General features: G+C 43.0%; 1 protein-coding gene across 1 annotated transcript in view; it reads left to right on the top strand.

Moving 5' to 3' along the window:
* LRRC69 (leucine rich repeat containing 69) overlaps positions 1 to 13,256 on the top strand; it is a 53,977-nt gene that overhangs the window by 6,418 nt on the left and 34,303 nt on the right. The window contains exons 3-4 of the mRNA XM_073330603.1: positions 5,745 to 5,817; positions 10,905 to 11,100. Of these exons, the coding sequence (XP_073186704.1) occupies positions 5,745 to 5,817; positions 10,905 to 11,100 (269 nt within the window). The remainder of the gene's footprint in view (positions 1 to 5,744; positions 5,818 to 10,904; positions 11,101 to 13,256) is intronic.

Genomic DNA, 13,256 nt, shown 5'->3' with positions numbered 1-13,256 from the left:
AGAGTGTCACAGCTAACAACAAGATGGAACAAATAGTTTAGTTCACCTCTACCCCGACATAACGCGGTCCTCAGGAGACAAAAAATCTCACCGTGTTATAGGTGAGACCACATTATATAGAACTTGCTTTGCCTCCTCCCACCCCCCCTTTTCCTTGTTCCCTGACTGCCTCCTCCAGAGACCCCCCCTATCCCTAATCACTCCCAGGACCCCACCCCCTGCTCCCTCTCCCCTGACTGCTCCAACCCCTATCCACACCCCCGCCCCCTGACAGGCACTCACCGGCAGCGGCAGGAAGCGGAGCAACGCGGCCCCAGCTCACTCCACTCTGCCACCTCCCAGCCGCGGCGCTCCGCCTCCTGCTGCCGGTGAGTGTGGGGAGGTTGGGGAAAGAACGCCCCCTGCACTCACCTGCATCGGGAAACGGAGTGCCATGGCTGGGAGCTGGTGGAGTGGAGCGGGCTGGGGCCGGGCTGCTCTGCTTCCACCGCTGCCAGTGAGTGCAGGGGGGATCCCTTCCCCCAAACCTCCTCCCTCGAGCAACGCTGTTGGGGCTGGGACGAGGGAAGCAGAGAGGGCTGCTCCTGGCCCCCATCTAATCCCCTGTGCCACTCTGCGACTGTGGGGCCCCCAAAAGTGCCCCCTGCAGCGTCTGCCTCCCAGACCTTTGCAGGGGGGGAGCCCCTGACCACCCTTGAGACCCTCTGCCCCTTATGCAACCCCTCATCCCTGGCCTGGCATCCTTAACATGCTGCTCAGAGCAGCGTGTCAGAGCTTTACCTCGTTGTATGCGAACCCGCGTTATATCGGGCCGTGTTATATTGGGGTGGAGGTGTATAAGTAGTTAGTATACATTCTAAGGGACCATTCAGGGTGAAGTGGGCCATTAACAGCTCTGTAGTCATAAAAGGGGGATTGCTGAGTTATGGATTGTTGCAATAGGCCGTAAATCCAATGTCTTTATGAATATCATGGTTTTTCAGGTGTCTATCAAAATTATGAATTTAAGCTCCCAGGCTTATTTTTTGAAAGTGTTATGCAAATTTCCTTTAAGGATGAGGACTGATAGGTCAGACAAAGTTATCACTTTGTGAAAAGTGTTCGCCCAGACGTCATATGGTGTTTTTACCTTTAATCATTTTCCGGCGTGAGTTCATTTGAGAGCATAGTGACTGTCCGGTTTTGCCCACATACTTGTTATTAGAGCATTTAGTACACTGGATGAGGAACACCACATGTTGTTGTGATAGGTATGTGTAGGACACAGGGATCTTGATAGGTGCATTGTGTGGGGTGTCATAACCATACAGCTAAGGGTAGCCTAGAATTCCTCCTTACCTGTAAGGGGTCAAGAAGCTCAGATAACCTGGTTGGCACCTGACCAAAAGGACCAATGGGGAAAGAAGATACTTTCAAACTTGGGGGTGTGGGTGGAAGGCTTCGTATTGGTGTGTTCTCTTGGGAAGCAGAGAAGCATCAGGTCAGAAAACTCCTTCTCCTATAAACCATCCTCTGCTACCATTTCAGGGTTCCCTCCCCACTCTGAAATCTAGGGTACAGATGGGGGGACCTGCATGAAAAAAACCCTAAGTTTATTTCTACCAGCTTAGGTTAAAACTTCCCCAAGGCAGAAATTCTTTGCCCTGGGACGGTATGCTGCCACCACCAAGTGATTTAACAAAGAATCAGGGAAAGGACCACTTGGAGTTCCTATTCCCCCAAAATATCCCCCCAAACCCTTACACCCCCTTTCCTGGGGAGGCTTGAGAATAATATCCTAACCAATTGCACTACTGCTGTCGGAGACATTGGCATGGGGTCTGGTTCCACCACCTCAGTCTGGTCTCTGATAACACAGACTGGGCCCTTGTTGAAGGCTCAGGAACAGAGCTAGGTGTGACAGCTCCCTTAGCCTGGCTGCGGGTGACCATTTCCACCTTCTTGGCTAGCTTCACATGGTTGGCCAAGTCTTCCCCCAGCAGCATGGGAATGGGATAATTATCATAGACTGCAAAAGTCCACATTCCTGACCAGCCCTTGTACTGGACAGGCAACTCAGCTGTAGGAAAGTTTAAAGATTTTGACATGAAGGGTTGAATCGTCACTTGGGCCTCTGGGTTGATGAATTTGGGGTCCACTAAGGATTGGTGGATAGCTGACACCTGTGCTCCAGTGTCCCTTCACGCGATAACCTTCTTCCCGCCCACGCTCACAGTTTCCCTTTGCTCTGAGGGTACCTGGGAGGCATCTGAGTCTGAGGACCTTTGGTGTGACTCTGGTGTAATGAACTGCAGTCTGTTGGGTTTCTTGGGGCAGTTGGCCTTCACATGCCCCAGCTCATTACATTTAAAACATTGCCCAGCTGACTGGTCACTGGGGTGAGGTGGGTTGCTGGAGACTGGTGTGGGGTGACAGAGTGTTTGGGTTTTTCCTTGGGATGTAGGTGGGGCCTTGGGCTGCCCCCGGTGATAAGGTGTTGTCTTGGGTTGCCCCTTCTGATAGCTGCTCCAACTGCTGCTAGTTTTTTTTCTTTTCCGCCACCTCAACACATTTGGGTCCAATCTCCCCCGTCTCGATTACCATTTTGGGTTTCCCATCTAGGATGTACCTTTCTATTTCTTCAGGAATGCCCTCTAAGAACTGCTCCATTTGCATTAGGAAAGACAGATCTTCCAGAGATTTAACGCTTGCTCCTGATATCCAGGCATCCCAATTTTTCACAATATGGTAGGCGTGTCAGGAAAATGCCACATCCGGTTTCCACTTTAGAGCTTTGAACCGCTGACGGGCATGCTCAGGTGTTAGCCCTATTCTGATTCTGGCTTGTTTTTAAAAAAGTTCATAACTGTTCATGTGTTCCTTAGGCATTTTAGCCGCCAGCTCTGCTAAGGGTCCACTGAGCTGCAGCCTCAGCTCCACCATGTACTAGTCTGTAGAGATGCTGTACCCAAGGCAGGCCCTTTCGAAATTTTCTAAGAAGGCCTCTGTATCATCGCCTACCTTGTAGGTGGGGAATTTTCTGGGATGGGAAGTGGTACCTGGAGAAGGATTGCTAGGGTTGTCTGGTATATTCTGCTTAGCCCCTTCTATCTCTAAGCGTTTTGTCTCTAACTCCAGTTCATGCTTCCTCTCTCTTTCCCTCTCCTCCTGAGCATGCTGCTGGGCCTCCATAGCTCTCTCATGGGCAGCTTTTTCTGCCTCCATCCGTCTATCATGTTCTTTTTGTTTCTCATCAGCTTCAAATCTGGCTAATTCTGATTTCTTTTGGACGTCACCATCAGTCATCCTAGCCTTTCTGTGTTTAATCTAGCCTACCCGGGAGCTAGAAAGAAAAAAAAAAGCGTGTGAATTTCCCTGCAGGAGGTTAACTACCCTGTCCTCAGGCAGAGAAAGAAAACTCCAGCCTCTCACAGCTTAAAAATAAAAAAATCCTAAAAAAAACCCCCCCCCTGCTTTCCAAGCAGCCAAAAGGAAAAAAAAATTGTCCTTTTAAAATCCTACTGTGCTTTTGGTTCAAAATGATCCCACTGCGCTGCCACCACCAAGTGATTTAACAAAGAATCAGGAGAAGGACCACTTGGAGTTCCTATTCCCCCAAAATATCCCCCCAAGCCCTTATACCCCATTTCCTGGGGAGTCTTGAGAATAATATCCTAACCAATTGGTTACAAAGTGATCACAGACCCAAACCCCTGGGTCTTAGGACAATAGAGAAATCAGTCAGGTTCTTTAAAAGAAACATTTTATTTAAAAAAAAGGTAAAAATCACCTCTATAGAATCAGGATGGAAAATAACTTTACAGGGTAACAAAAGATTCAAAAACACAACAGAACTTCCTCTAGGCTTAGTTTCAAAGTTACAAAAAACAGGAATAAACCTTCCTCCAGCAAAGGAAAAATTCATAAGCAAAACAAAAGATAATCTAACACACCTTGCCTGGCTTTTACTTACAATTTTTGTAATATGAGAGACTTTTAGGGTGGTTTTATAGGAGAAGGAGTTTCCTGAGCTGATGCTTCTCTGCTGCCCAAGAGAACACACCAAAACAAAGCCCCCTCCCCACCCCCAAGATTTGAAAGTATCTTCTTTCCCCATTGGTCCGTTTGGTCAGGTGCCAACCAGGTTATTTGAGCTTCTTAATCCCTTACAGGTAAGGAGGAATTGTAGGCTACCTTTAGCTGTATGGTTATGACAGGTGTTGTTGATCGTTATACCAATGGAAATATGTTTGCAGGTTTTGCATCTGTTCTCGCAGGGTCTGATGCTGCTTTGAGTTGGTGTGTCTTGGTCAGTGGGGAGCTTGTTTCTGATGATGACCTTGGAGAGATTGGGGCATTGTTTGAAGGCCAGACGATGGGGTTCAGGAAAGATTTCAGGATGGGGTCCCCATCGAGTATGGGTTGTAGATGTTTGTTGATACTCAGGATGGCTTCCATTGTGGGGTGGTAAGTGACAGCTAGGGATGTGTGATCAGCAGGGGTTTCATTTCTGTATTGAAGCAAGTTCTCTTGGGGTATTTGGGTGACCTGTTCTATGAAACTTCTCTGGTGGAGTGTCCTTGTTTGGTGAAGGCGATTTTGTGTGTGTTAAGATGTATATTCTGGGCTTTCTTCTTAGAGCATATTCTGTGGTATCTGAGTGTCTGGTTGTAGGTAAGGATTTCTTGGGTGTGTTTGGGGTGGTTACTGGATCTATGAAGGTGTGTGAGGTGATCAGTGGCTTTCTTGTACATAGCTGTCTTCAGGGTTCTGTTTCTGAAGCTGATTGTTGTATCCAGGTAGTTGATGGTTTTTAAGGTCAGGCTTGACAAAGCCCTGGCTGGGATGATTTAACTGGGAATTGGTCCTGCTTTGAGCAGGGGGTTGGACTAGATGACCTTCTGGGGTCCCTTCCAACCCTGATATTCTATGATTCTATGATGCTAATGTGGAAGTGTTCCAGAGAGAGTTTAATGGATGGCTGGTGGTTGTTGAAGTTGTGGTGGAAATCTATGAGGGAGTTTAAATCTTTTGTTGAGAGGATGAAAATATTATCAGTGTGTCTCAGGTATATCATGGGTTTCATGGTGCATTTGTCCAGAAATTTTTCTTCAAGGTGGCCCATGAGTGATCACCTTCAATGTGACCTATGGATCACCACTCCTACCTTCGTAGGTCCAGCAGTAACCACAAACACACCAAGAAAATTATTATTTACAGCCAAGTACTCAGATATCACAGAGTATGCTCAGAGGATCTTGTATTTAGCTGTGATACCATGCCTAGCTTTCTCAGACAGACCTAAAGAAGAGCTCTGTGTAGCTCGAAAGCTTGTCTCTCTCACTAACAGAAGTTGGTCCAATAAAAGATATTACCTCACCCACCCTTGTCTTTGTAATATATTTTGTCATTCACACACCATAATAAAATCCTAATAATTTTACAATCCTTCCACATGCAAAGCTCCCATTGACTTCAATATAAATTGTGCATACTTGAAGTCTGCAGCATCTGTATGTTAATTTAGGGAAGTTAAACTTTACCTGTCAGATGATCTAGTAATTTTACAGGATATTCACCTGTTATAAATGCCTGCCTTTTAAGCACTCTACAAGGCACGGAAAGTAAAGAGAGTAGATTGTCAGCCTGCCAGAGGGGGGTCATTACGTGTATGTCTAAGGAGAAAACCAAGAGAGAGTGAGTGTAAAGATGAATAAAAATTGTACATTTTATATGCATTTGGGTAAGAATGTATTTCTTAACAGATGGATTAGAAAAATTGATACTTCTCAATCTGAACAACAACAAGCTTAAATATCTTCCTCCAGAAATACACAGGTAATTTTGGTTATTATGTGGCTTACTCTGTGTTGACTGTATATTGTACATGTTATACTCATGTACAGTTTTTGTGGACATTAGATGCAGTATTTTTCTATGGTTATCATTTTGACAAACGACTAATTTCAACTGTTGGGAAAGCTTCTGCTACGTTTTCATTTACAGTTGAGCACCAAGAAATAAAAACTGTAGGTGTGTTTTGTTTTTAAAGTGGTCATTTCCCTTGTATACTCACTCTTACATGGTCAGGTTACCTTTTTGATACTTTTCTTGAAAGGGATGCACTATGAACTCCTCCTCATTCTCAGGAATGGAATATAATTGTCTCAAAATACTTTTTTGTAGATCTTTTGAGAGTTGCGGTTCTGACTTGGTTCCTACACACAGGCCTTCCAGCTAGCAATTCTACTAAAGCCAATCTTTTAAATATTCTCTCTGAACAGTTTGGCTTTTGTGTGTTATCTTTTAAAATATGCTGAACTACAAAATTGAAGCTGTGTACTGTTTCTTATTACCATATACTTCTCATTTCTTGTGCTTTAGCGAATGAAACTAGGTATAGCTATGCTATTTCTTTCTAATTTTTATCCCAGTCTTCTTTTATAGCAAGAACTTTTCAAGAAAGCCTTAGCGTGTAAAGTTGTTAACATTATTGCAAAAATTTAGCTTGTGAGATTAAAAAGCACAACCTGGGTTATGCTATTATTGCGATTGTGCCACTTAGGCTAGGTACTGCATAGGAGGACATCATGGTTTCTTCCCTGGAGAGTTTGCAGTCTTCACAAAAACAAAAGCCCCAGAACCCAGACTAAGGGTGGAAGTTCAGGAGGGCTGAACTCAAGATGAAGAGTGGCCACAGGAGAAGAGTTGTGCAGGGTCTTAGTGGTAAGGACGAGAAGCTTGAATTTGATGTGATGTGGAAGGACAAACCAGTGCTTTAGGAAAGCAAAGATATGCTTTAGGAATTATTTTGGGGAAGTTATGTGGCCTGTGGTATACAAGGGGTCAAGACCAGATGAACACAGTGGTCCTGTCTGGCCTTAGAATCTATGAATCTTTGAGGTCGAGGGATTCAAGGACAGGGGATGACTTAGATGGGGCAAAGATGATGATCTAACTACTGTGGTTTTTTTATGGGCTTGAAGGATATTATGGATGTCAGAGAAGCTGGAGAGGATGAAGGAGGTCTTTTGTAGACAAAAGGTTAATCTCATAAATATTGTGGAGGGTGAAGCCCCCTCTGGCCACTAATTAGTCAAGTTTTTCTGACCAAGAAGTTCATCCTGTCTGTTCTGTAGTTGGGTGAATATGTTGTGATCTTCCCAGTGTGGTGGTGTATATTTTCTTCAGTGCATTTTGAACAGAAGTTATTTTACCAAGTAAGCACATCAAAAGTGTCTTAACTGCATAGAAGAAAATGTTCAGTATGTTCAAGCAGAATAACATTAAGTTGGAATGAAAAGTACAAAATCTTTACTAACATTTCAGTTACCCAAGTAATCTTATCCTTTAAAAATATACCCTGTTTCAGACACACAGGACCATGTTTATCCCTGGTTGTAATGCCATTGATTTCAATGTTGAATTTGGCTCAAGATGTTTTCACACTGGAAAATGTTAAGAACCATTTTATCAGAAAAGCAGCAAATGATTTTAAAATAATCATGATTACATTCTGACATTTTTGTCTGATTTTCCTGTCCTCAGTTTCTTGGTTTGCTTTTTCTGACCCATACATGTAGTTTGTAATGAATGATTTTTGTACCTTCAAATGCAAAATGCTCCATGTTTTGTACTCAAAATGGGAAGAATCTAGTGATAGAATCTTTTTTAAAAAAAAATAACTGGAAAGAGGAGTAAGAGGAAGAAAATATAAGTTTGGGTTATATAAAGCTCTATGCACCGTTAAGATCGTACGGAGTCAGACTAAAGGTCCATCTAGCCCAGTATCCGGTCTTCTGACAGTGCCCAATGCCAGGTGCCCCAGAGGGAATGAACAGAACAGGTAATCATCAAGTGATCCATCCCCTGTCGCCCATTCCTAGCTTCTGGCAAACAGAGGCTATGGACACTATACCTGCCTATTCTGGCTAATAGCCATTGATGGACCTATCCTCCATGAATTTATCTAGTTCTCTTTTGAACTCTGTTATAGGTTTGGCCTTCACAACCTCCTCTGGCAAGGAGTTCCACAGGTCGACTGTGCATTGTGTGAAAAAATACTTCCTTTTGTTTGTATGAAACCTGCTGCATATTAATTTCATTTTGTGGCCCCTAGTTCTTGTGTTATGAGAAGGAGTAAATAACACTGCCTTATTTACTTTCTCCACACCAATCATGATTTTATAGACCTCTATCATATTCCCCCTTAGGCATCTCTTTTGCAAGCCGAAAAGTCCCGGTCTTATTAATCTCTCATCATACGGCAGCCGTTCCATAAATAAAATAGTAAACGGATGGTTAACGGTAAGCATTAGTCTCACTGGTTAACTACCCTAGCTGTTAACCCTAGCTGTGCTGGCCAGCTGGGAGGCGGCCGGCCAGCTGGCGGGTTGCCGGCCAGCCAGCCAGAGTGACCTCAGCCATGCTGGTAGGCTGGCTGGAGCAACCCCACCCAGCCAGCTGGAGCAGCTCCAGTCCCAGATGTTAGCCACTGGCTGGCGGTAGCAACCCCAGCTGCCGTCCAGCCGGCGGGAGTCGCTCTGGCTGCGCCGGCCCCCAGAGCAACCCCGGCAGGCGGGTGGGTAGGAGCTGCCCCAGCTGCACTGAGCCGGCCGGCGGGAGCTGCCCCAGCCCCAGCTGCACCGGGCCGGCCGGTTGGCGGAAGCAGCCCCAGTCGCAGCCAGCTGGAGTAACCCCAACCCTAGCCGTCAGCCGGTCAGAGCAACCCCAGCTTTAGCTGCTGGCCAGCCAGCGGGAGGAGCCTCAGCCCCAGCCCCAGCAGTTAACCGGTTAAATAATATAATTTTAATAGTTTAAACAGTTAACTTTTTAAAATAATATTTACATCCCAAACTAGATATCTTACTGTGAGTACTTGTACATGAATAGGTCATTGATTACTTCTTAATATAATTTTTTAATTGTTTGTAGTTGCTCGTAAATGATATTTTCTGTAGCACTTGTGTACTTTTCCATTGAGCATATGTTTTGTGCTACCTTTCAAATAGTGCTGAAGTCAACACGACAATTGACTGTGTTTCAGCATCGCATTTAATGTAGATCTGAGAAAATGTTTTTTCCTTTTTAAAAAAATGTTAATTTTGAGAGCGATGCCAGATGGACAGTACCAGAAAATTGAAACCCTTTACTTATAGAATAGTTACACACCACAAGCAGCAGCAGTACAAGCTTTCTCTTACTGATTCTGCTACAAAGTGTGTAAAAGCGTGTTTTAGGAGGATCACAGTTGAGAAAGGTACTTGACCTTCCTGTTGTGGCTGCTGATAAAGGTGCCATTTCACATGGTGCCCACCAAGACCATTAACTCATTTTACATAGGTCACCCGTTGTTGTTAGGACAATTTCTTGTCAGTACCTCAACAGCCATACCCCATTGTAACCCCAGCTTGCCTCCAACTACTTGTTCATTGACTGCTGCAGGATGAGCATGTGTGTTTCGTGAACACAATAAGCCCTGGTCTACACAACAAATTTATGTTGGTGTAACTACATCACTCAGGGTGTGGATACTGACATAACTCCTAGTGTAGACAGCGCTATGTTAACAGGAGGGCTTCGTCCTTCGACATAGCTGCCACCCCTTGGGGAGTTGGAGTACCTAAGCAGACGGGAGAAGCTCTCCCCTCAGCATAGGTAGCGTCTTCACTAAATGCTACAGCACTGTAAGTGTAGAAGAGCCCAAAGTAGTTTATTTAATATATATTAGTAATAGAAGAGTGGATTTAAAAATAATAAATGTTTGGAATTCAGACTGCAATTTCTTCTATGCTTTTAATGTCTCTGGCCAATTCCTTTGTTTTTGGAGCCTTTAATAAGAGCAAACAATTTGTGGTTATCACTGTATACATATGGATACTTTAAAAACATACTTAAAACATTTTGGGAAAGATGTGTACAAATGGGAGAAAGTCCAGAGAAGAGCAACAAAAATGATGAAAAGTCTAGAAAACATGACCTATGAGGAAAGATTGAAAAAATTGGGTTTGTTTAGTCTGGAGAAGAGAAGACTGTGTGGAGACATAACAGTTTTCAAGTACATAAAAGGTTGTTACAAGGAGGAGGGAGGTAAATTGTTCTCCTTAACTTCTGAGGATAGGAAAAGAAACATTGGTCTTAAATTGCAGCAAGGATGGTTTAGGTTGAACATTAGGAAAAATGTCCTGTCAGGGTAGTTAAGCATTGGAATAAGTCGCCTAGGGAGGTTGTGGAATCTCTGTGTTGGGGATTTTAAAGAGCAGGTTAGACAAACACCTGTCAGGGATGGTCTAGATCAGTGGTTCTCAAAGCCGGTCCGCCGCTTGTTCAGGGAAAGCCCCTGGCGGGCTGGGCTGGTTTGTTTACCTGCCGCGTCCGCAGCTTCGGCCGATCGCAGCTCCCGCTGGCCGCGGTTCACCGCTCCAGGCCAATGGGGGCTGCAGGAAGGGCGGCCAGCACATCCCTCGGCCCCCACCGCTTCCCGCAGCTCCCATTGACCTGGAGTGGTAAACCGCGGCCAGTGGGAGCCGCGATCAGCTGAACCTGCGGACACAGCAGGTAAACAAACCAGCCCGGCCAGCCAGGGGCTTTTCCTGAACAAGCAGTGGACCAGCTTTGAGAACCACTGGTCTAGATAGTACTTAGTCCTGCCGTAAGTGCAGGACTAGATGACCTCTCGAGGTCCCTTCCAGTCCTATGATTCTGTGATTGTATGAAAACCCTTAACAATTACCCACTAGGGTTAGCTCTTAACAGTTGGCCAGCATAAAGTTCAGTTTATATAAATATGTTACTCAATATAAAAGTATATAATAAAAAATAGAAGTAATCCATGTACAGCAAATTCTACAGTAAAAGTTTAAATAAATTGATACATATTGTAGCCTACCATGGCTGTACATTGAAATCCTTTATTAATTTTACAGGTTAGAAAATCTTGAAAACATGAATTTAAACAATAACCAGCTGGAAAGTGTTCCCAAAGAGCTATGTTCCTTGCAAAAGCTCTCTGAACTCCATCTATCTCACAATTGTCTCATCACAGTACCTGAAGAGATTGGATACATGACGAATCTCAGAATGCTGTGCCTGTCAAGAAACCAAATAGGAGTGCTCCCTGACGTGAGTAATGTTGTGCTTTCAATGGTAGTATTTTCTTTTTCAGTGAATATGGATATCTTAAGAAAGCATTTGAATACCACATCTTTAAGGGTGGAATTTTCCAAAGTGGCTTTGTGATTTGGGTGCACATGTCAGACTTTTATGACTAAGGCACATTTGATAATCCCACCCTTAGAGATATGTTGTTAAAATACTGTTTTCTTTAGGAATATGGACATCTCAAATTTCATAAGGATTAATAGATTGGTTTAGTTATTTCTCAAAATAGGACCAAAACCTTATTAGTTAAATTAGACAAGTAGGGGTCAAATTTTCAAAGGGCCCCAACTCAGCTTCTCTATCTTTGTGCACCTAGTTTTGGCCTTGCAACTTCTATGAAACTCAAGAATTGAAATATTCATGCCCAGAGCAGGGGAATTAGATGCTTGGCTACCTTATTTATTCACACATGCCACGTGCATGTACCAATTTAGGTTTCATAAGCATGCAGAGTTAGACCATTTTTGAAAATTAGCCTGTTAATTCTAGAAAATCTACAAAGAGGGCTATACTTTGAAACATACTAACTAGTTGCTTGCCGAACAATGTGTGGTTGCTCCACTAATCTCATTTGAGAATCAAGAAGAGATACAGGTGTTTAGTGCCCTTGAAATCTCAGGGCACATTTCTCTATAGTGGTCCTGGCTGAATTGATAGAAAGGTTTTGAAAGTAATTGTAAAAAAGAGTGAAATAACATCCCTGACTGCAAGGAATCTCATTACATAAAGTCTGAAGCAATAAAGAACCAGAAGCAACTTATAATGCAAATTCATTGTATTCATTGTTTTGACATATACTAGGCAAAGACTTAAATAGACAATGTCAGCTAGCTTCATGATTCCTCAAAGTGACGCCTTTAAGAGAATATGTGGTAGCTCTGTTATAGCTGGAAAGGATTCTACATGCACAGGTGGAGTATAAACACCTTCATAGTGTGTGTATTATAAAACAGAAACATAAATGTAAATACTGTTCTGCCTCTTTATGGGTCCAATACATACAACAGCATTTCTCTCAGTCAGAGTTGGAAGGCTGGGCTTGCTTTAGTCAAATCTAAATAAAGGTCTAAAATGCATTAGATATTAAATGTTAAAAGTCTAAACTCTGGCTCATTCTAGTCAGCTTCCACAGAAGAAAAGTAACCTCACATACTGGTTTTCCTTTTAACTCAAGCCCCCCTTTGCAGATGCACTAAGCCCCATTGCCTTTTGAAAATTTGGCCCTAAATGCATATCCACTGAGAAATTTCATTTTGCATTTATTGTACTTGTGCTTAGCTTTCATTTGTCATCCTATCAAGTTAGAAGAAAAGATAAAGGACATCTGTCAGTTTAAAATAATCAAAATAAATATGTATTTTTGCCTAGCATTTTAGTTACAAATTGCTGTATTATTAATGTCAGTAAGTGAGTGGTCTTCATCTTACGTTCTCAGGAATATTGCATATACTAATCCTGCCTGTGTCTAGTAGATTGTTTCTGATTGGAATTGTAATACTTTTTCTATTACCCCTTGCTCAGCACCAGAGGACAATCAACAGTATGTGCATCAAGGAGGAGGAAATAAAATGTGGAACATTTAAAGCTTGTATGTGATGGAATTTGCTTTGTCTTGTTACAAAGAATACTGGAGTATTGGATGTACATTGCACAATGTTTGTCTTTGATTTCTGTATTCACTTTGTCATCTGTAAAAGCCAATCAATAAAATGAATTGAAGATGGCTGCCACAAAAGAAAATGTTAAAAACATTTGTTAATACCATTGTATCTTGGTAGCTGCTTTCAGCTACTGCTTGAGTTGTCATTGAAAACACTTAAAAAATACCAGCAGAAACTAAAATCCTGTGTATTCAAACAGATGCAAGCAATTATCTTAAGAAATGAAAATTGAGTTAGATATTGAGGGCTGGAAACCAATAGTAATTCTGAAAGTGAAGGAGCTCTATTTAAAAGTTTTTTTTTAATTAGAGATAGGAGTCTGAGAAGTGTGGATTCACATGCTGCTCAGTGTGGTAAACAGGAAAAGCCTTGATGTAGAGAAGAAGATACTGGTATTATAAATAATTCAGAATGAGGTGCGAGGGAGGATGTGTGGGAGGGGGATAAGAGATCCAT

The sequence above is a fragment of the Lepidochelys kempii genome, chromosome 2 (assembly GCF_965140265.1).
Source record: "Lepidochelys kempii isolate rLepKem1 chromosome 2, rLepKem1.hap2, whole genome shotgun sequence".
Taxonomy (NCBI): domain Eukaryota; kingdom Metazoa; phylum Chordata; order Testudines; family Cheloniidae; genus Lepidochelys; species Lepidochelys kempii.
This window is presented reverse-complemented; position numbering and strand designations above follow the sequence as displayed.